At 40.9% G+C, this 23,876-nt stretch overlaps 1 protein-coding gene across 3 annotated transcripts; it reads right to left on the reverse strand.

The window, feature by feature from the left end:
* Window positions 1-220: 220 nt before the first annotated feature.
* On the reverse strand, window positions 221-12,606 carry ABRACL (ABRA C-terminal like). Of its 3 annotated transcripts, none has more exons than XM_036903662.2 (3): window positions 12,448-12,606; window positions 7,661-7,727; window positions 221-784 (listed from the first exon to the last, which is right to left on the reverse strand). In XM_036903662.2, exons 2-3 carry the CDS (start codon window positions 7,719-7,721, stop codon window positions 600-602), a joined length of 246 nt encoding a protein of 81 aa, XP_036759557.1. In that variant the 5' UTR covers window positions 7,722-7,727; window positions 12,448-12,606; the 3' UTR covers window positions 221-599. The 3 variants fall into 3 exon arrangements, with proteins under 3 accessions (XP_036759557.1, XP_036759559.1, XP_036759558.1); XM_036903664.2 differs by having other exon boundaries at window positions 12,398-12,604; XM_036903663.2 differs by having other exon boundaries at window positions 12,417-12,603.
* Window positions 12,607-23,876: the final 11,270 nt, after the last annotated feature.

The raw sequence follows: 23,876 nt of genomic DNA on the forward strand, positions 1-23,876 counted from the left end.
AAACAACCCTACATTGTTGGAAATCCAATTAGAAAGTGAAGGGTTTTTTTTATAGAGCCTGATCACAACACTAATCATCCCTACTCTTTTAATTCCATAATTTTAAGAGAATTTTTCTTCACATTAAAATAACTTTTACTGCAGTTACCTGATCTTGATGCAAAAATTTGACTCTGAGAAGCACATAAATCTTAAATGACAAAATAAGGCAAAAAGACAATTTTAAGATAGTTACAAGTTTTTATTAGACATTTTAATATTCCTTAGGGGAAACGGTCTTCAGTTTGCTTGCTTTCAGAATATTAATATCTGTAGAAATTTGTCTAAGAACAATTTATGAAACAAACACTCTTGTACCCCCATCAAGCCTCCCAAATGTCTACATTTTCCAAACAGATTCCTGAGAAAAAAAAATGCTTATTGTATAGTGTAGTCCATTTTCTTTCAAGATATAAAAAAAGGACTTCTAAAATATGAGTCTCCATTTGTTCATAAAGTTCTATAAAAATACATTAAGTATGCTCATATGTTTGTCCTGACTTAATATTCCAGTTTAACAGAAATAAAAAATAACAATAGACAAAGATAGGCCAACCACATTAATCTTGCAGCAATATAATGTCAACATCATCATGAACACCTTGCAAAAGTAGCTCTCCTGGGTATGTAACAATCTTCCTTCGTTTTGCAGCTTTGAGAGTTCCTACCAAGGCTTCAAAGAGGTTGGCGCATTTGTCATCTCGGAAGAGGACCCCAAATTTCACACTTAACTTCCCATCAGCATCTAATTTAAGAAAACATAATGTTAGCCAACACAAAGTCTATTTCTTGCCCCCACCTATGGCAGATTTACATAATCTTTAAGAAACATCTAACCATAGGTTAACCAAGATTACCAGTGAGCAGTAAACAGTCATAAATTCAACAGTCATAAGTTCAAATACCAGATCCAAAAAGTGATGGGATAAATACAATATCTTGTACACCCCATAGCCTTAGTAACATCTGAACAAAGACTGGAGTAGAACCAAGAAACGATTACAAAAGGTGAATGTGTTACATACAGGGTTACTACTGTGAACCAATTCTTCTCTGTCTACATTTCCATTTTTTAATTATTATATTAGTTGTAGACTCAATAAAAGTAAGAAATACAAGAGAAACCCTGGGTCAGGAGCAGTACTTCTCTAAGTGTGTTCTGAACATACTCAGAACCCCAGGGAGGTGACCTTAAAACTGAAGAAATCCATATTTACCAAGGTTCCTAGATTTGAAGGCCAGTTTTTCATATAGATGCTAATAATTAAGGTAAACACTAAAATGAAATGAGTTGTATCAAGCCATGAAAAGACATGTTGGAAACCTTAACATATTACTAAGCAAAAGAAAGTGAAGTGAAAAGGTTACATGCTGTATGATTCCAAGTACAGAACATTCTGGAAAAGGCAAAACTATGAAAAAAGATGAAGTAAAAAGATCTGTGTGAGGTGACATGGCTCCTTGGAGAAAGAAAGGGAGAGAGAGGATGAGAATGGAGCTATGAGGTGGAAAAAATAGCATCAGTAGATTGTCAACTAGCTTCCAGTGCTATTGTTGAGGAGTAAGGTGGAATCTCAATTCCTTATCATTTTTATGTGACTTTATTGTGGAGACTTTTAGGATCTTTTTATCCTTAGTGTTCTAAAGTTTTGCTGTGTTGTACCTTGGTAGGGATAATTTTTTTTGCCTTTTATTTTGGGCATTGGACTGAATCTTTCAACCTGGAAACTTACTGTTTTTCAGTTTGGGGAAGTTTTCTTACGTTATTTCTCTGATGATTTCTTTCCCTGTTTTTATTTTTGTTTTTGCTTTTTTCTGGACATCTTGCTAGTTGGATTTTGAGACTTTTGAATTGATGCTTTAATTTTCTCTTCATATCTTTGATCTCTTTTCATTGTCCTTTCTAAGAGATTTACTTTGCTTTATTGTTTAAAATTAATAGTTAAAATTCTATTTTCATATGGGGTTGGAGAGAGATGAACAGGCAGAGCACAGAGGATTTTTAAAGCAGTGAAAATACTCTTGTGTAATACTACAATGATAGATACATGTCATTGTAAATTTGTCCAAACCCATAAAATGTACACCACCAAGAGGGAACTGTAATGTAAACTACAGACTATGGTTGATACTGTGTCAATATAGGTTCGTCAACTGTAACAAATGTAGCACTCTGGTGGGGGATGTTGATAATGGGGGAGGCTATGCATATGCACAGGTTGGAGGTATATGGGAAAATCTCTATACTTTTCCTCTCAATTTTATTATAAATCTAAAACAGCTCTAAAACAAACTATTTCTGAAAAACAAAGTAAACAAGAGGTGACTCTTTGCTTAAACTCAATCAACTGAGAACTTGGAGATGAGGGTAATTTGGGACACTTCCCCTTTGTTGGTTAACTCCTTTGATCTACCTGGCTAAACCCTTGACCCCGTTCAAACAGAACTGCCCCATGTCCTGCCTTCCCAAAGCTATGCCCACTGTCAAGACGGCCATCACAGTGAGATGGACCATGCCTTAGCCAAGGGTTCCTGAGCTCTTGTGCTCCCCTGCTAGAACTTACAACCCGAGGCTTAGTAGGCTCATACTATGAGTTCAGGGCTGTGCTGGCAGCTGGAAGCAAAGAGAAGTGTAGAATCCGTTTCTAGCTTTCAAAGAAATGGCTTCAATTCTCACACGGAAATAAATATACACACAACAAAGCAACAGTACCAAGTGGTGTATGACTGGCTGTCTAGTGAGAAGCAAAGACAACACATCCTATGGTTTGGAGGAGGGCAGGAGGACTGGGCTAGAATGGTAAGGAAAGACTTCAGGGAGCAGGCAGTTCCAGATCTGGACTATAAAGTAGGGTGTAATATGGAGCTTTTAAAAACCCTGATAGTCTTCAGTTGAAATCTCTGCCCTACTAGTTATTTGGGCAACTTGCATAAGCTCCCTGAACCTCAGTTTCCTCATCTGTAAAATGGGGATCTTAATACCTCCCACATAGGCTGTTGGTGGACACAGTTCTAAAACACGCAACACAGTCCCAGCACGTGGTCAGGAACAGAAACGGGGAAGTGCGCCAAACCATCAGCACAGGTGAAACCTATAAGGTGTCTAGCGGAATGGTGACCAGTGTAAGTTACTCACCTCAACTCAACTATCTAAGATAAGGAGGAGGAGGAAATAAGTTGTAAGGGAAAACAGAGACTCTGACCATGCTTGGCCTGGAAAGCAAATATGTACCTCTTTCACTTTTTAATTTCTAGCAGCAAAACCCTGTGTTTACAACAAAAATCGCTCACTGATACTAAATGGAGCTGCTGGGTAGCCTTGGGCAGGCCCTTCAAGCTTCCTGAGCTGCACTTATCTCATCTACAAAATGAGGGTAAAAGGATCCCTCACAGGTTGCTGCAAGCACTGAAAGACAGAATACAGGTAAAGCCTTTTATAGAGTGCCCAGTATAGGGTAAATTCTTAATTTAGGTTAAGTTTTTTTAAAGGCTCCAAAGACAGACACTTGGCTATCATATTAGAATTTTTCTGCCTACTCACCCCTCAATCTGACAACCTTCAGGTGATTCCAGTTTCTTGGTATCTCTGTCACTGTAGTCTCTCCTCTCTATTTAAAATTAACTCCTTGCTTTAGGCCCAAATTGTTTATCATGGGGGTAACTGCAAGACTCCTTACCAGCCTCCCTTTCTCCATTTTTGCCTCCCAATACATCCTTCCTATTGGTGTAGAATAAAAAGTGTAGGAGAAACTTTGTAAGATGCAAACCTGATTTCTAATCTTTCAATAGCTCTCTCTCACCTTCAAACTAAAATGAAGTCCATGGCCTGACAGATAAAACTCTTCATTCTCTGGTCCTTGCACTACTCTCGCACCTGGTCCCCTGCCACACCGTTCCATGCACCTTCTGATCTAGTCAAAATGAATGACTTCCTGTTACCCAAGGTGACATGAAAGACCCTGTCTTGGTAGTTTTGCCCATGTTGAGCCATCTGCCCAGCACCCCAGAGCTCCTTCCTTAACTAAATTCTTTGTCTTTAAAAAGGGACTCAAAATGTCACCTTCTCCAAGAAGTCCTCCAAGATTCCTTCAGTTGAATTAATAAAGCTTCTTACAAAATCGAGTACACATCTATTAAAGCATGCACCATCAATCACAGTAATGCCAGCTGACATCTGAGCACCTGCTATGTTCCTAAACTGTTCCATGCCTTTAACAGTGATTCAACTCATCTGATCCTCATTTTGTCAAAGTTACAACTGACTGCAAGACACACCATTATTTTATGTTCCAATTAAACTGCCAATTTTACTAAAGCACACTATGTATTTTAAGGCAATTCCCTATTTTGGAGATTTTAAAGAGTGGGGGGAAAAAGTGTCTTTGAATAACTGAAATAGAATATTATTATATTCAAATAAGGAAACCAAGGCACAAGAGTTTAGTGACATGCCCAAGGCCCCGCAACAAGTAGTAATGTAGTTTTTGTTCCCAGAGTCTGACTCCAAGCTCTTAACTACTTCCCAATACATGTTTCCAGTGTATTTGTCCTCATGCTACTTAAAGAGGCCTGTAAAGGCTGAGATGGAATTTTATTTCCACATCTCCAGCATTTGAGCACATAGGCAGTATTCAAGGAATATTTGTTGAATGAAAGAATTTAAATCCGAAAATAATCTTTATCCACTTAACTTTTATTCACTGGATAAAAAATGAGAGACTTTAAGGAATTTTATTTTAAAAGAGACAGAAAATTTAATTCGTCAATTTCCAACTTTTGCTCATACATATGTAGTATAAATATGATTAAATCAAATTTACATTAGTCAAAATTATTCCAGACACAATTTAAATAATTAACCATAACCTTTTAGTAGATAACATATCTCCATAGATGCTTCCCAACTTAAAAAATCATCTGTTACCAGGAGAGAGAAGTCAAGGAGCTAAGTTGCAATTCAAATTATTTTCATCCTTACAGAAGTTATGAGAACTACTTTGTAGTCTTTCTCGTTTGTAAAACTGCAAATTTTGAAGTGCAGATTCAGTTTTCCCTAGCAGAATTCTACTGTGCTAGGGATGTAGAGGTTAGAATTTTAAAGGCAATTCAATCTGATCAGTATACTGAGCTGCCCTGGAGAAAGATCTAGGAAAGAAGAAAATCCCACAAATCTTTAGAAAAACATCTTTAATATGTTAAACAATCTAAACAACAGTACTACTCCCCAAAATAACAGAGAAATGAGGTATGTAGAAATGGGGAACATGGGTGGGGACATCAATACTGAAAATAAGACTCACCAAACTTCTATGGGAAAGTGGGTGGGAAAAAAATGGGATTAGGAAAGACTGTTCATCTGTTTGGGAAACTAAATAAATTACATCCTCCACTGTCTCCTCAGGGTTCTCCACAAATATCCCAAATTCAGCTCATACATTTTCCTCCTAAGCTGACCTGCCCTACATCTCAAAATCCCATGTAAGATTCAAGGCTTCACTGAGTGCTCCCAACCACTACAGCTTAATCTACTTCTCTAGGGCCATACTGAATTGAATGTCAGCACCTCACAGTTCAGCATACCATGTTTTCTGATAATTGCCTCATGAGTTTTTTAATCTGTTTTTCTCAACTAAGTAGGGAAATTCTTGAGGAACAAGAACATTACGTTCTTGGATTTACACTGTGCTTGGCATATACAGATGCAAAACAAATAATAACTGGCCATATGGCTCAACTCAGTTGTTGAGTTCAAACAACTTTTACATGTCTAGTTTATCTTTTCTCAGTTTATTTCAGTAATGATGACTCAGGTCTGACATAGAAATAAAATGACTAGAGAAGACCAAAAAAGGGAGGTGATAAGAAAAACAATGGTCCCCAGAGTATCATGCCCTAATCCCCAGAACCCATGAATATGTCACCTTACATAGCAACTGGGACTCTGATGGTGTTATTAAAGACCCTGAAATGGGGAAATATTCCTGAGCTATCTGGGTTAGCCCAGATAACCCAAAGTAATTACAGCTGTTCTTAAAAACAGAAAATGGAGACAGAAGAAGAGGCCAGAGTGCCACAATGTGAGGACTCAACCAGCTATTAGCTTTGAAGATGGAGAAAGGGGGCCATGAGCTAAGAAATGCAAGCTTCCTCTAGAAGCAAGAAAAAGGCTAAGAAACAGATGTTCCTCTAGAGGTTCTAGAAAGTAATGCACCCTGCCAACACCTTGATTTTAGCTCAGCAACACCCTATCAGACTCTGCTATATAGTCTGAATGTTATGCCCCTGCCCACCCCCACTACCAAATTCATAGGTTCAAATCCTAACCCCCAAACGTGTTTATTAGTAGGTAGGGCCTTTGGGAGGTGCTGAAGTCAGAAGGGTGTAAGGGTATAAAGTCATGAGTCATACCGATTAACATAAAAGCCTTATAAATGAGGTGCCAAAGAGATCTCCAGCCCCTTCCACCATGTGAGAATGTAAGAACCCTGCAACCCAGAAAAGGTCTCTAACCCAACCAGGCTGGTGCCCTGATCTCCGACCACCGGGCTTCAGAACTATGAGCAATAAATTTCTGTTTATAAGCCACCCTGTCTGTGCTATTTTTGTCAAAGTAGCCTGAATGAACTAAGACAACTCCTGACCTACATCACTGTTAAGATATTGGATGTGATGTTTCATGCCACTAAGTTTTGGGTAATGTTAGAACAGCAACAGAAAACTAACACAGGGACAGCTGATGCTACTAGCTTAAAGGAATTTTCAAAGTATGCCTTGTTATTTCAAATGATTTGTGATTCATAAGCAGACTGAGCTGTGACTAAGAAGAATCAAACTATAATGACAAAACAACTCTAATGAGGTACTTTTAAAATCTGCTTTTAACTTACATGATGTAATTCGAAAACTTTGATTTTCATTAACTTAGTTGTTGCTGCACATGTCTGTTGCTCTTAAAATTTTCAAAATGCTTCCTAAACTCTTGCTGTCTTGTCTGAGATATACAAATAACTAAAGCTGTAACAGTTACTTTCATTACAATTTAGGAAAAGGACACTAATATAACCAATTTTCATGTCACTAATTCATGGTAGCTGCTTATATGCTGCTTAAGAAAAAGCTGACTATAAAAAAAACCTACCTAAAGGATGGTTTCCATTAGTTATATATACATAAAAACCTGATTATACAAAACTCAGGAATTTGGAGAAAATAAAGACCACTTAGTATAATTTCAATCTGAGTTCCTAGTCATCAGCAAGTCTGTAAAATGGTGGCAGGATAAAACAGAAAAAAATGAATTGTAAAACTGTGTCAAATAAAAATTTGAACATGATTCAATTACCAGATTTCAATGCAGCCAGATTAAAGAAACATAGCAATTTTCTTCCCATTCAAAGGATAATGGAATACATCAACCATTCTTTGCATCAGAATCACATACCCCAATAGCTCTGTGATTTCTCCAGAAATCACTCCATGGCTGAGGGCAGTTATCACCTGGGACTGGAGGCAAAGCTGCTGTAACTATGTCCTGAAGCCCCGGGTGACCCCTTCATGGGCCAGTCCTACCTGTTCTGGGGTGAACTCAGAAAAAATGTTGTATCTGTGTTATAACACTTACTTTTTGAACCCAGACGATGAATTTCCTCCACTAAGAGGTTAACCTCATGATCCACATTCATTGTTGCCTAAGGGAGAGAAAAATAATTCTGTATTACCATTTCTACACTCCACTAAGCACATCTTACCAAATCTAAGGGCCAGTTCTTTTTCTTTTTTCATGTAGCAGCATTTCTCACTATTAATTTGCTATGCCCCTCTTCCTAAAATTACCTGTGTGATGTACATGACACTAGAGTACCTCCATTGCCTTTATCTTTACCACTACCCCTTTGGGCTGGCCCCACTCAGATTCTACACAGTCTAGTGGGGAGCATGCAGCCATGTTCCTTGTACCCACTATTAACTCTAAGCCCATTGTCTTCACGGTGCTCTGCACTAAAAATACACAGGTGAGTAACATGGGGCCTGCCTCAGGGAACTCAATGACCAGAGGCAGAGAAAGGCCTGGAATGAATAGCAATGTGACAACACTCTTTAAGTGGTGGGTCCAAGGCATTATGGAAGCACAACGGAGGAAGCCACAGAGGCTTTGGGAGGTCACTGGGGAGAAGCCGACCAGGCAGACAGGTGGGAAAGGATGTTCTGTGCACAGGAAGAGCAAATGCAAAAGCAAAGAGGCAAAGAAGAAAAAGCACAGCACACTTGAGGCAGGCCCTAAGCTAGGAGCCGAAGTACCAAGAAGAAGGAACACGCTCCCAACCCTCCCTGAGCCTGCAGTCTACAAGGCAGATCAGTATAAAGCAATCTTAATACCGTTAGGTCAGCACAACAGTGACAAGGGTCGCACACAGGGGCGTCATATCCGTCCCTGGACAATGCCCAGTACAACCCAACGGCCATGGAGAGCTTGTGGTGAAGACCACTCATTGTTGGGTGAGCAGGAGTCCAGGACTACCAGAAGCTGTGAGGCTCACCCGGCTCACTAGGTCCTTCACAGCCTGGGTTCTGCCCACCATTCCAGCCTCCTCTATTCTACCCCTTGAACTCTAAGCTACAACTACATGGGGCTTGTTTTTATGCCTCAAATGCCTCTTGCCCTCACTCCTCCAGCCTTCACAAATATTGTTTCTTCAACCCCGACTATGACTATTCTTATTTCTGGGGGTTAACTCTAACACATCCAGTCCCAGCCTTCCCTGAAACCCTGGACTAGAAGAGCTCCCTCTATGTTCCCACAGCAGTGCACCCTCTTCCTTTCACTTCCTCGGAATTCCCGGGTCTCGGCTTTCACCACTAGATGGTAAGCTCCTCTGCAGAGATCTGACAGTATACTGCTCACTGCTGGATCACATCTGCACCAAGAGCACAGGGTTAATAAACACTGGTGTCTCAGACTGAAAGAAGGAGTGAAGGCATGAGAGGGGATGGGACTGCACCTGGGGGAGCTGGCACCCTATGGTGCTGAATTAAGTGGGGTACAGAAAGGGACTCTCACAGGAAGAGCACTCAGAGGCAGAAAAGGGAAGGTAAAGGGGCCTGGCAAGCGCCTATAGAAAGTAAGAGGAGAGAAATATCAGCAGGAAATGGGAAATGAGGAGGTGGAGCTGGAGGAGAGAACCCTGACAAGGCTGGGTCAAAGAAGTAAAGGGAAAGTTTCCATAAGAAGGCAGTAATTTACAGTGCAAATGACAACATGAGGGTCAGAAGCAACTGGCAGAATATGTGCCAATTCAGTGTTTTCATGTCACAGTTTTCCCAATCAAATAAGAGACTAAAAAAGTGGGGTTGTGTGAATGGTTTTCCCTGGAGTGATGATTTGGGAGAAACAACTTTATGCAGGCAGATTGTAACTAATCCCTTGTAGCTTTTAAAAATAAGAATGACATCTATTTTTAAATGATATTGATTGGGACCCCAGATTTTCTATTAGCTCATAATTAAAAGCACCACTAACCATCTGTTACATTACGTGTGTGAATATTATAATTTAAGAAGCATGAATTGCAAAAAGATGCAACATCTTGGGTTACTGCATCTATATAAAACTCACTACCAAAAATTACAGTGTCCAAATATTGGGAACTTTGGGTTGGTGAAATTTTATGTATAACATTGTATTCAAGATATAGTTTGAGATACTAAAAAGCTAAATTGTACCTGAGGACACAACTCGAAGATACACTATGAGAATAATGGTAGGAAAAAACTCTTGTCAATCAGTCAATGAAAAAGGACAGCTGCCATTTTTACCTGCCCAGCACCCATTTCCCATTCAGGCATGAGCAGTTTAATTTTTGTTTGGACCAAGTCTTTCATTCCATACTCTAAACCCATACTCTAAACCTTGGGGAGATGCTCACTTTAAATTCCCAGAGTGGTTCAGAGACAGAATAATTGATTTGGGGCATAAGGTAGGTGACCCCATCCTTAACAATGGGGTTTTTATCAGAACTATTAGTAAAATGACACTCTTCTAATGGGTTCTAAGGTGTAATTTTACAGCCCCTGATATAAACAGCTACCACGTGAGAAGAGCCTTCCAGGAATAAAGCTAGCACAAAGCAATGTGTACCCACGTAACAATGACCGAGCCTGTATATGACCCTGGACTTCCCAGTTACACGAGCCAATCAATCTTCCCTGGTTTTGCTTGTGCTGTTTTGATTGAGTTTCTGTCACATGCACTCTGAAGACTCTTGGCCCCTAAAGTTAGCCTAGGGGAGACCTGATTTTTTTTTTTAATTAAGGCTTCTTTTATGTACTTAATGTGAATAGTCTTGTTTTGTGTCTCTCTGTTGGGTAGGATGGACAGATGTTAATAGAAAGGCAGATTTGGGAGCCTCATAGGAAAAAGTTTGTCAACTGCCTAACAATGAATAAAGTTGCATCCTGTTACTGGATGCATTAATGCAGGAATACCTATGGATCTCTGAGGGCTGAGGAATTTAGACCGCACTGGACAGAGGGAGAGTGAAATGCCCAAGGGTATTACCACCCTCTCCAATTCTCAAATTATCTAAAAATTTATCATTTTAACAGGTTCCCCACTCCTTCCACCCACCACTGCAGCACACTGAAGGCATAGCTCTATTTTAGTAATGAGACTCTAAGAGGAAATCCCCTTATAAAATAGTGTGAATACCTGCATCATATTAAGCAGATGTAAGCTGATCCAATTTTAGAAGGCATCCAGCATTTCTTTATAATTAATTACATGAGATTCCTCATCATGTTAATTCACATAATCTTAAAAACCTTGCAAAGTATTTATTATTCATTCCCATTTTATGGATAATGACCCTGGCTCAGAGGGACTCACCACAATTAAACGCTGTTTCTACCACATCATTGTGGCTTTTCTTTCCTCCTTCTTTCTGGTTATTATGCAAACAGCACTAAATATAACAGCACGTTGTATTTGTATGAAATATTACATGCTGAGGACTTAGTAAGGCAAAACACTTACAAAGCAAGAAAGGCTTCCTGCCCAGACCCCTACAAGTAAGAAAATAACAGGCTTATAAACTATGGTTAGCATACATAATTTGGCATGATCTATTACTTTTATTATTTAGTGGGGACAAAGGGGGGGAAAAACACCTCATTGTTAAACATTCCTTGGAAGGCCCATGACATTTTATAAGGACAGAAGTCTGGGACTAGAATAAGCAGGAAGATCAAGAACAATGAGGAGAGGGCATAAGCAGAGCAAGTCTAAGGGGAAGAAAAAGCTGGTCAATGGGAGGCTCAAGGGAAGGCAATGGCAGATGCTGCTCAGGCCCTCCAATTGTGACTGAGTCCAATTAGGCATTGTACGTGGGAATCACAAAGAAAGCGCAATGTCAGAGGATTTGGGCCATATGCTCAAACGATCCACTATCAATACACACAAGAATATATTTAAGGACTCTCTTATAATTGTTTTTTTTAACTTTGGAAGAATACCTGGAGATTTTTTAATGTTCAAGGAATAAAGCCTGCTGGAGTGGAGACGTCTGGAAATCAAGAGACAACTGTACTCAGCAGGGCTGGCCACTTTTTTCCGGCCCTGCTTCGCAATCCCTGATTAGCAGCTGGTGCGGGTCAGAGATGACTGGGTTCCTTCCTGCCTCCCCGCTGGCGCGCTCGCACTCCATATTTGGTCATCCCTGCCACAAGTTGGGGCGCATGCCCGGAAGGGGTCCCAAGACGCTGTCCCCATCAGGCGATCACTCGGTCACCACCTGCGCTAGCGCAGCGCTGCGGGGCGCGGGGCTCGGCCCTTGCTCGGGGACCGCAGGCGGGCTCCGGGCAGCCTCCCGGGGAAGGGCTGCGTCGTGGAAGCCTTTGTCTCCGCGCTCCCCCCGGTCCGTGCGCTCTGACGCGCCTCCAGAGCAAACGCCCAAACAGGACGACGAAAACGGACCCCACCCGGCGGCCCGCGGCCCCCTGGAAGCCCCCTATCACCACCTGCCGCGCACACCACCTGGAGCGTACAGACCGCACCCACCGCCGGCGCAGTGCAGTCCGCTGCCCCGAGCCCCCCAGATTCCCCGCGGGAGCCGCTCCCGCTCCTCCAGCCCTTCCCCACCCAGCTCTGCCCGACTGGCTCACTGTCCGCGGCCAAGTGCATAGCGACCAAGGTGCCCGGCGGAGACGGTCGGACCGCCGCTCGCCCTGAGGTTGCCGCTGACCTGCAAGTCGTCACGTGGCCGGGCGCGCCCACCGGGTCCCCCGACCCGCTCGCCGCGTCTCGGTTCACCCCGCCGCGCGCCCGCCGCCCACCCCGCCCCGGCTGCCCGGCCTCCCCCGGTACCTTCGTCCGTCCTTCATACCTGGCCGCATCTTCCCAGGGGACTCACTCACCTCTCCGCCTCCTTTTTTTTCTCTTCCGATGAAAAACTGGTGCAGCGGCGGTCGGACCCGGTGACCTTAACGCACAGGGAAGAGGAGGCTGAGAAAGGAAGTGAATGAGGCAGAGAAAGGCTGGTGTGGAGGAGGCGTGGGTGCGGACGGGGTGAGATGGGGGGCGCGGTAAGAGTTTAAGCGCTCGGGAAAGGGGCCGCCCACCCTCCCGGGGATAAGCCTATGAGGAGGAAACTCCGGGAAGGAGACGCCCCCAAAGGGGGCGGTCTCCAAACAGGTGGCTAAGCGCCGCAGGCTTCTAGGAAAACCGACGCAGGGCTTCGATTACCGCCAGCTTTCCTCCGCTCCACTCAGAGCCTGTCTATGATCACCAGCCCTCCGCAGCTGATCCTGGGCGTTGGTTTCCTGTCAGATTTTCTCCTAAGAAATAAAGCACCCTCAACATGCTGAATGCTGAGGACTCCTGGGAGAAACGTGACTTCAATTCCATATGCCAGGAGCAGAGGACTCCAGAAAACTAGAACATGACAGCAAGATGGTCTGCTTTTTGAAAACCAATTTGTTCTACTGCAAATAAATTTTACTTGGCGTGGATAAAGTGAAAGTTCCTGTGGTCAGGATTCTCACCTGGCCCTGGTTGGCTGGCTCACTACACAGGAGTGGGCAATACGTGGTTATTGACTCTATATAAATAAAGAGCCCTGCCCAGTGCTCTGGGCGATACGGTGGTACGGCTGCAAGGCTGCAGGAGAGCAGAGCAGAGGCTGGAGTGGTGGCAGCGCGGAAAACAGAGGCTCAGAGGACGGCTGTGCCGTGTTCTGGGGCTCTATGATCACCCTTAATCCGTTCAGCTCATGAGAGTGGGAGGGTTTTTTTGGGTGGCTGTTTGAACAACCTTTGTCTTAAAAATCGTTTGGGTCACTTCTCTTAAGTGGGCCTCTGTTTCCTTTTTGAAAGGACTCCAGGTACAGAAAGCATATCACACACACACACACACACACGCACACATACACAGATTAAAATGATAGTGACTAAAATAAAGGGAGTATGAATAAATTGAATTATGCATTTAAATGTGGAAAGTAATGAAGGGAAGCAACCTATACTGACCCAAGATCAAGAACTAGCTCTGTCCAAGTGTGTTGCCAATGGGTTTCAGCCCCCAGCAAGTTCACTATGGATTCAGTGTGACCAAAGAAATGACAGTAGAACGTTCTTGGGGTGAAAGGGTTATACCCAACTTTATTTCCACAATGGCAGGTCAATCATTAAAATCTTGTTCACTCAGAGCAAGTTTGCATGACGCAAGCCGGTCTCTGCCTCTGGGCCTCTTTAACGGCACAGCCGTCCTCTGAGCCTCTGTCCATAAACTCCATCATCCTAAGAGGTGAACTGGAAAACAGTCCCCACTAAACAAGGACTCTGATAATTAGATAAGCCAATCAGATTCTCCCTTGGAAAATGAAAGGGGAGAATACAGAGAGAATGAGCTATCCCACAGAAAGACTGAAGCCAAGGGATGCTTGAAGCTGGAATAGAGAAAATTGGCCTCCAGAAAGTAAAACATTCAACACCAAGCCTAAACCCAAGGGATGAAGTAGAAGGTGGGCAGGGCAGAGTGGTAGAACTGGACTCTAAGAGAAGCTGAGACCCAGTGATGGAATAAGAGCCACAGAGACCTGCTCCCAGGGGGATATGAGTATCCAGGTCCCCAGAGCTGCACTGACTATCCTCCACTTCTCTTTCATAGTAAACACCTATCACTTTGGTTGTGACTGAATGAGTCTCTGTTCCCTACCACCAAAAGATTACTCTTCAACAGGTCTGATTTGGCCTAGGTTTCTCATGTCAGGTGAAGTTTAATGTGACCTCAAGATCATTTGAGGCCTATTTTTTTCTCACTAAAAGGAAGCTGAGAAGTTATTTTTTATATGGTTCAAAATCTACTTAATGCAAAAATAAGAATTCAAGAAAAATATCATATTAGCAATTCACCAAGCAGAACATGGCTATTTTGGCTTGTGGCAAGGATCACAATATTTCATTCAGTTAGTATCCAGTGAAATGAACAGTGAATCCGTAGTGTACCACTTTTGTTATGACTAATTAGTGCTTCATAGTACTCTACCAATGGGCCAAAAAAGAAATAGCTTACTTTACCTAAATAATAAATGTCCCTGTTTAATGGAAAAACCTTTCTTTATACACATGCTGCAGTAAGCATAGCATAAACTTAATGATAGTCTTTAAGGAATCGCAATTCAAGAAATTTGTTTTTGATGGAAGAACATATTAAAATTTTGTCAACTAAAATTTGTCATACTCAATTCCAAGTCTCCCAGTTTCCATGCAGACATTTACCATTTCTTGTTCACTTTGGACTATTTTCATCATGTAGGTGAATGATGTAAAATTTTAACTTAAAAAGCAAACAATGAAGTTTATCAAACAGTAAAGATGTATTTATTAAATATCAGGGATGTGCCAGCAACAATGTGCTAGTACTGGAGGGTACAAAGTAACCTACAGCATGATCTTTATCAAAAAGAACCTTCAGTAATGTACATATAAAATATTACAACAGTCTTTATCCATTTCTTTAATTACATAGTATAGACCAGCACTGTCCAAAGGAAGTACAATTGTGAGCCACGTATGTGATTTAAAGTTTTCTAGTAGCCACCTTCAAAAAATGTGAAATTAATTTTAATAATATGTTTTATTTAATCCAGTATATCCAAAAATATCATTACAACCTGTAATGGCTATTTAAAAATTATTAATGAGATATTATCATTCTTTGTTTTGTACTAAGTCTATTTTTTAAGTCTATTGTGTATTTCACTCTGACAGCACATTTCAGGTGCTCAGTAGCCTTACATGGGTAGTGGCTACAGTAATGATCAGTGTAGCTATAGAAAGGTTCAGAATAAAGCATGAATATATGCTAATCATTTTACTTAAGGAATTATGTGTTCCTGGAATGAGAAAAATTATAACATATTTAAAAGCTCATGGAAAACTGAAGTGTTCATTTAAAGAATATAATTGTTTCCATTGTAATTAATAGAAAAAAATCATTGTAAAGAATCTTGAGGACAGCAATTCTATCTTGAATATATACTCAGCAGAAAAGGTACATCAATTCACCAAGAAATATGACAGGAGTGTTCACAGCAGCCCTATTCATAATATTTCTAAACTAGAGCTACTCAAATGCCCAATAACCTGAGAATGGTTAAGAAATTGTGGCATATTCATCTAATGGAAAATTATCCACCAAAGGAGAAAGAATAACCAACAACCACATGCAACGATATGGGTGAATCTCACAAATACAATGCTGAGTGAAATAAGCCCGACTATTATTCCATTTACATAAAGTTTTAAAATCAGGCAAAACTAATCAATGGCATTAGAAGTTAGGATAGCGGTTACCCTTGTGGGGTGGTGGGAGCTAGTGACTCTGATGGGGCATGAGGGAGCCATATGGGGTGCTGATAATATTCTGCTTCTTGTTCCGTGTACCTGTTAAACAGGTGTTTTGTTTTGAGAGTTCATTGAGCTGGACACTTAAGATAATTTTTTTTCCTGTGACTATGTTCTTCTTTAATGAAACATTAAAAAATACATTTTTTAAATTAATCGCTTTAAACAATCAAGGCTTATTCTAGGAATATAAGGATTATTCAAGAACATTCAGAACCTTAATAATCCCCTATAGCCAATAGCCTCTAATTTTTATCTTATTCCTTAAAATGAGATTTCTCATTTCAACTTGCCATCTAAGTTCAGACTATCATCACCTTGTGCCCATGTTAATGTTGACATGTTAATGATGATAGTAATATTAATAATGATTACATGTCTTGGACACAAATTCTTGATCTAATTGAGTACTGCTTGAGTGTTTTGCGTGACAAAAGGAAGTAGAAAAAAATCTATGCCCACAAGAAATAATGGGGAAAGGATTATATATCATAAGCAAGTGGGATTTATTCAAGGAATGCAACATTTATTCAACAAATGGAAACTGATCAATGGAAGGTAGTGTAAAAATAGAATAAAGGGGAAAATCCATATGATCCTCAATTGATGCAGAAAAAGTATTTGACAAAATGGAATACCAAAACATTCAACAAACTAGGAATAGAAGGGAATTTCCTCAACCTAACAAAGACCAACTACAGAAAACTCATAGCTAACATCATACTTAATGGTGACAGACTGAAAGCATTTTCCATAATATCAGGCATAAGAGAAGGATGTCTGCTAATGAGCCCACAAAAATACTATTAGAGCCAATAAGCCAGTTCAGCAAGGTTGCAGGATACAATATCAACACATACAAATCAATTGTATTTCTATACACTAACAAAGAGCAATCTGAAAATCAAACTAAGATATCAGTTCTGTTTACAATAACACCAAAAGAATAAAATGCTGAGGAATAAGTTTAACTAAAGAAGTGCAAGCTTGTACACTTGTATAAAATACTGTTGAAAGAAATTTTTTTTAAACTTAAGTAAATGGAAAGACATCCCATGTTCATAGATTGGAAAACTTGATATTGTGAAGATGGCAATACTTCCCCAAAATGATCTACAGATTCAGTTCAATCCCTGTCAAAACCCTTTTCAGCAAGCTGATCCTAAATGAAAATGAAATGGATTCAAAATAGCAAAAACAATCTTAAAAAAGAACAAAGTTGAAGGACCTATATTCCCTGGTTACAAAGCTTACTACAAAACTACAATAAATGGTATTGGAATAAGGATATACATACAGAAAATGGAATATAATTGACAGTCCAGTAATAAATTCATTCATCTATGGTCAGTTGATTTTTGATAAGGGTGCCAAGACCATTCAATAGGAAAAGAACACTATTTTCAATAGCAGTGCAAGGACAGCAGATATCCACAAGGAGAAGAATTAATTTCGATCTCTATATCACACCATATATAAATACTTAAAGTGGATCAGAGACCCAAATGTAAGAGCAGAAACTATAAAACTGACTACTCCAAAAAAGTGCAGCATTTCCCCCTTACTGCTTTATACATTAATTTATTCATTCATTCAACAAATATTTATTGAAAACCATGAAGTGCTAAGCCTCATATGTCTCTTTTAAAGAGAGATCAAACACCTTCTTGGCTTATTAAACAATATATATCACCATTATTCTAGAATTTACATTAATATGTTTTCCTTATTTTTTCTTTCCTCCATGTCTTTATTTCTTGCTTTCTCTTCTCTAACTCCCAAATTGGAAACAATGTCTTCAATAAAGCTTAGGTAATTATGTCCATTGTAAGACATGATTTCTGCTCTTTCTCTCCCCCTTCCCCTCCCTCTCCTTCCCCTCCACCCCACTTCCACTACATAGTATCTAGTCTCCATTCCAACATAACTTCAGGTTGTGTATGTCTTCCCATGGCACAGTCTCCAGTGCCAACCCTACTTGTTCAGCTCACCATTACCAAAGGATGCAGTCTTTCAAGTATCTCAATTCCAGATTTTTGCAAGAGAGTATCTAGTTGGCCCAGTTAAGATTATTACCCCCATTTAATATGCTCTGTCTAATACATAAGGCTGCTCTTTCCAAAAGCTGCAAGTGAGATAGTTTCTCTGCAAGGGAAGTGTGGGAGAGGAGTCACCCCAAAATATATCTACCACAGACAACAGCAACTGTACAGATCTGCTTTGTGTAATTAGTAGCTACTAGACCTATATGGATATTTTCATTTACATTTAAAGTAATGAAAATGAAATAACATTAAACATTCAGATCCTTAGTCACAGTAGCCTCATTTCAAGTGCTCAAATGGCACAAGTGGTTAAAGGCTATTATATTCTAGAGCAAAAATATCTCTATTTTCCCAGGAAGTTCTTTTGGACAGAGCTGTTATAGATGGGGGGGGGGGGGATGAACAAAATCTGGAAAATTGCAATGAATCTTAATAAGATTATAAGCACTATTTAGTTTTTGCAATTCTTCTCCCATCCCTGATCAACCAACCAAAAAATTTTCAAATCACTTCTGTTCTAAGCCTCCTATTTTTCTGACAAGAAACCTAAATTCTTACCCCAAAATGATTAAACAGAAAGGTAAAATCTGGGACGGCCCCAGTCAATTTAGGACAACTAGTCATCCTACCCAATATTACACCCTTCCCTTTTGTGGATTTGTTTCATTTGGTTTTCAATTCTTCCACTTTCTCTTTCCTGAGGCTTTGCTGTAGCTCCCAGTAAGAGAGAGGCTACATTATCCCTTTATTGAGCCTGGGCCAGATGGTCAGTGTTGCCAGTTGAGAGTTAAAATTTCAAGATCATTGAACTCAGTCATGCGGGGTTAAATGCTACATGCAAAGAGGAGCCAGACAGGCCTGGGGGGATCCCAGTAGAATCAGGTATCAAGGTGGGCACTAAGAAATACAATTTCTAGACTAGATGTCCAAGGTGTTATCTGGGGGTTACAAAAGGCTAGAGTGGAAGACATTAATGCCACAGAGACTGACAGTGGCAGTTAATCTGACTGCACATTAGTAATCACCTGCCGACCTCTAAGATGCAGTGCCTATGACCCACCCAAACCCATTAAATCATAGTATCTGAGACATCTGTGTTTTAAGGTCACAAAGTGACTCTCATGCAGTGAACATTGAGACCACTCTTCTAGTCAAGACTGTAAACCTGGCAGTCAGAGAGAATTTGTGCCAGCAGTTGCTCCAAAAAATTCGAAGGGACTTGGCAAGCTGCTTTTCAGCTGCAATAGCTCACCTTTTAATCCATCATACAGAATGCAAAGGGTCTGTTCTGGTCTCTGCCCACGTTGTCTCATTCACAGTGTCTATAGTTAAGGGTATTTCCAAGGATAAGCAGAGGACAGACAGCTGGATACCTAGGTGAGATAGGGACTTATCAACGTTATAGGATTTGAGGGGCACTCAGAAAGGTCTCCTTCCCCAAGGACACCTTCTTTCTCACCGTAATGTATGCTTGGAATTTTTATCAACATAGATTGCTTTAAAACAGATGTTGCAAATTCAAATGCCTTCAGATACAGGCAAATAATGAGAATGACAGCTGTGAGAATGTGAGTCCAATCTTCCTAGGTCTTACTGTTTTACAAGGGAAAATAGAGATCTGGGTTTGTTTGTTTTTTTAACAAATTGCCCATTTTCAAAAACTGAGGCAGATCATTGAAAGGCTTTCAAAACACTGGCCAGCCATACTAAAACTTGTCTGCAGGCTAGAAAAGTTCCTTCCCAAAATGCAAGTGTCCCTAGGAGCAGCAGCTTAGGGTTTCCCTTCTCCCATGTCTCATTGGACCATTTCTCTCTCTCCAATCCTGCTAAGTCTTCTCATTCATTCACAGTTCCTTCCCTCAGTTCTGCTGTTTCCTTGAGCTTGTGTTTTCTCTTCTTCTTGACAAATTTCTTCAAAGTGTGCTCTAAATTTGCTGCTGCTATTCCTCACCACCCACCCTTTATTTCACTCCTTGTAATCTGGCTTATGCCTGCACCTTTTTATTAAAGCTACTCTCTAAACTAAGGTCACTGTCTTGCCAATGGGTTTCAGCCCAGGCAAGTTCACTATGGATTCAATATGACCAAAGAAATGACAGTAGAGTGTTCTTGGGGTGAAAGCATTATACCCAACTTTATTTCCACGGTGGCAGGTCAATCACTAAAATCTCGTTCACTCAGAGCAAGTCTGTATGCAGCAAGCTGGTCTCTGCCTCGGGCTCTCTGCCCACACAGCCATCCTCTGGACCTTTTTGTCCTCAGCACTGCCACCACTCCAGCCTCTGCTCTGCTCTGCTGCAGCCTAGCAGCCATGCCACCGTGTCACCCAGAGCACTGGGCAGGGCTCTTTATATAGAATCAATAACCACATATTGCCCACACCTGTGTAGTGAGCTAGCCAACCAGGGCCGAACCTTCATTTTATCCACAGTCACTAATGACTCCCAGTTGGCTAACACAGTGACCTCTTCGTTCTCATTGTCCTGCATCTCTCTGGAGACTTGATTTTCCCTAGTTTCCTTGGTCATGATCATTCCTAATGAGGGAGGGTACATGGCTCAGGTACACCACCTGTCTGAAATCTAGCCTGCCAGAGATCAGGAAGCAGCAGAACCCTCAGAGTGTTTGGGAGGGAGCAAGCAGGAGGCAGGGGAATGCAGGAAGCAGGGTCAACAACAGCCTCTTGGAAAAGAAGCGATATTCTAAGGCTGAGTCCCCAGGAAGCATAGCTGAAGCAATTCAGAGTTGGAGTTGTATCTGGAGATTTCAACCCCAGAGGAGAAGAGGGTATAAGGTTGTATGCCAGGCACAGAAAGCACTAAGTAAACATTTAATTTATAGAACAGCTCTGCCTCATCTCCTCACTATACTCTGGGTGCTGCAACAGAAGCAGGTCTTGCACTGGATCCAGGACTGGGGCCAGAGGGGAGGAATCAAAGCAAGAAGTCAGGGCCCATGCAGAAGAAATCATGGGTCAGACCCCCAACCTGCAGACCCTAAAGCTCTCAGTGGGATGTTGGAGAATACTACCAAGCTGATTGGCACCCTTCCCTTTGGAGGGGACTCTGGAAGATGCTAGAGTCGGCCTCAATTTCCTTTAATCAGCTGTGGGAGGAAAGTAGAACGACCGGAAAACACTAGCATGCATGCACAGACAGGCTGGGAAGGGGCAGAACAGCACAGGCACTCAGACCGCTCTTGTATGGGAGGGACAGGGACAGACAGCAAGCTACCTTCATGCTTCTCCTGTCATCATTTTTTTCCTTCTCTAATCCTTTCACCAGCCCCTTTTTTGTGCCCTGAGGCTCTAAACAAAGCAAGTCCTCACACCTCCAAACTTGTCTTCTCGCTTTCCCTCTAGCGGTCCCTCTAGTGTTTCCCTGTGGGGGGTTCTCAGATTCCTGAGCACACCCCAGCTCCCTAGGTCAGAATCCCATAGGGAGAGAGCTTGTTAGAAATGCACAATCTCAGTCCTACTGGAACAGTTGGCATTGTGTTCAAATCTAAGATGTCCTGCTGTAATCCTTCACTTTACTGCCAGGTTAATCTTCTGAAAGGACAGCTTTGATCATGTTACTCAAAACTTTTAGAATCTCCTCATGGTCTTTTTTTTTTTTTTTTTAATGAGTTTTTTTTTTTTGTTTTTTTTTTTTAATAATTATTTTTTATTGAAGGGTAGTTGACACACAGTATTACATTACATGAGTTTCAAGTGTACAACACAGTGGTAGAACATTTATATACATAATTCTAGGTTCCAGCTATCACCCTACCAGGCTGTTACAATATCTTGACTATATTCCTTATGCTATACATTACATCCCGGTTACTAATTTATTTTACCATTGGAAGTCTGTCCTTTTTTTTTTTTTTTTTTTTTTTTTTGTGAGGGCATCTCTCTTATTTATTGATCAAATGGTTGTTAACGACAATAAAATTCTGTATAGGGTAGTCAATGCTCAATGCACAATCATTATTCCACCCCAAGCCTAATTTTTGTCAGTCTCCAATCTTCTGAGGCATAACAAACAAGTTTTTACATGTAGAACAAATTCTTACATAATGAATAAGTTACATAGTGAACAGTACAAGGGCAGTCATCACAGAAACTTTCGGTTTTGCTCATACATTATGAACTATAAACAGTCAGTTCAAATATGAATACTCATTTGGTTTTTATACTTGATTTATATGTGGATACCACATTTCTCTCTTTATTATTATTATTTTTAATAAAATGCTGAAGTGGTAGGTAGATACAAGATAAAGGTAGAAAACATAGTTTAGTGTTGTAAGAGAGCACATGTAGATGATCAGGTGTGTGCCTGTAGACTATGTGTTAATCCAAGCTAGACCAGGGCAATAAAACATCCACGTATGCAGAAGATTTCTCTCAGAACGGGGGGGTGAGGTTCTAAGCCTCACCTCTGTTGATCCCCAATTTCTCACCTGATGGCCCCCCTGCGACTGTGCCTGTCTTAGGTTGTTCCTCCCTTGAGGAATCTTACCCGTCTCTGGCTAACCAGTCATCTTCCGGGGCCATACAGGGAAATGTGAAGTTGGTAAGTGAGAGAGAAGCCTTATTGTTTGAAAAAGTTAGCTTTTTACTTCTTTGCATATTTATGCCCTGTGGCTTCTATGCCCAGCATTTGTCTTGAGGTATCTTTACCACTTGGAAGAATTATGATACTCGGTAAATTTGATATGAGGCACGAATTCTATTTAAGGGTTGTAATTAGGAAGGAAGAAGAAAAGCTATAGAAGTAGCAGGCGGAAGAAAACATGGGAAGATTGATTATTTCTTTGATATATCTTCTTGTAGAGTAACTTCAGCATGTATAGGTTTTAAGCTACTACTTAAATTGCACACACACATTAACATAATAGGAGTATAGTTACATAACCAAAGCATATCTGTAATTACCAGCCATCTGCAGTGAAACCAAGAAAACCAGTTAGGCACCTTAGGCATTTGTGAAAACTTATCTATGATATGGTGGATATTGTCCAAATGAACTTGAACAGTCTGAGAGAAATCAGACAAATTAAAACAACCCATTCCTGGGGACTGTTCACATGCCATATGTTCTTTTAACAATAAATAGTTTGTAGTTGTAAGACTTTGGAGCGCTACAATTTGCACTTCTCCAAATTCTTGGTTGAGTTCCAACAGTATAGATCCAGTCCAATTTTGTTGTTTTACTGTATGCACAGGCCAGCTTAGATATCTCCTTCCTCATTCCCATGGCAGGTCCAGGAACTGGTGGGATGAGTGCATCTACAGCTGTAGCAGTGCGTGGATCTTTGTTGGGGTTTTTTGATGATCATCTTCTGGCATGAGTCTTCCAGAGGGTGCAGATGTTGGAAGTTCTTTTTCATATCATATCTTAGTTCATTTTCGGGGTAGCCCAATTAGGCTTTGATCCTCTGTATAAACACAAACAGACCCTTTGCCTACACTTTTATATGCCCTTTATACCCTTGTGTAGAACTCGTTGGAGGTTACCACACAGGAACTGCCCTTTTTTTTTTTTTTTTGCTTTGTTTTTGGTATCACTAATCTACACTTACATGACGAATATTATGTTAACTAGGCTCTCCCCTATACCAGGTCTCCCCTATAAACCCCTTTACAGTCAGTGTCCATCAGCATAGCAAAATGTTGTAGAATCACTACTTGCCTTCTCTGTGTTGTACAGCCCTCCCTTTTCTCCTACCCCCCCATGCATGTTAATCTTAATACCCCCCTACTTCTCCCCCCCTTATCCCTCCCTACCCACCCATCCTCCCCAGTCCCTTTCCCTTTGGTACCTGTTAGTCCATTCTTGAGTTCTGTGATTCTGCTGCTGTTTTGTTCCTTCAGTTTTTCCTTTGTTCTTATATTCCACAGATAAG

The sequence above is a fragment of the Manis pentadactyla genome, chromosome 12 (assembly GCF_030020395.1).
Source record: "Manis pentadactyla isolate mManPen7 chromosome 12, mManPen7.hap1, whole genome shotgun sequence".
NCBI lineage: Eukaryota > Metazoa > Chordata > Mammalia > Pholidota > Manidae > Manis > Manis pentadactyla.

Coding starts and splice junctions, on each gene's coding strand:
- ABRACL (XM_036903662.2), bottom strand. CDS start 7,721: ATGAATGTGGATCATGAGGTTAACCTCTTAGTGGAGGAAATTCATCGT. Junction 785..7,660: donor TCATCGTCTGGGTTCAAAAA/GTAAGTGTTATA, acceptor TTCTTAAATTAG/ATGCTGATGGGAAGTTAAGT.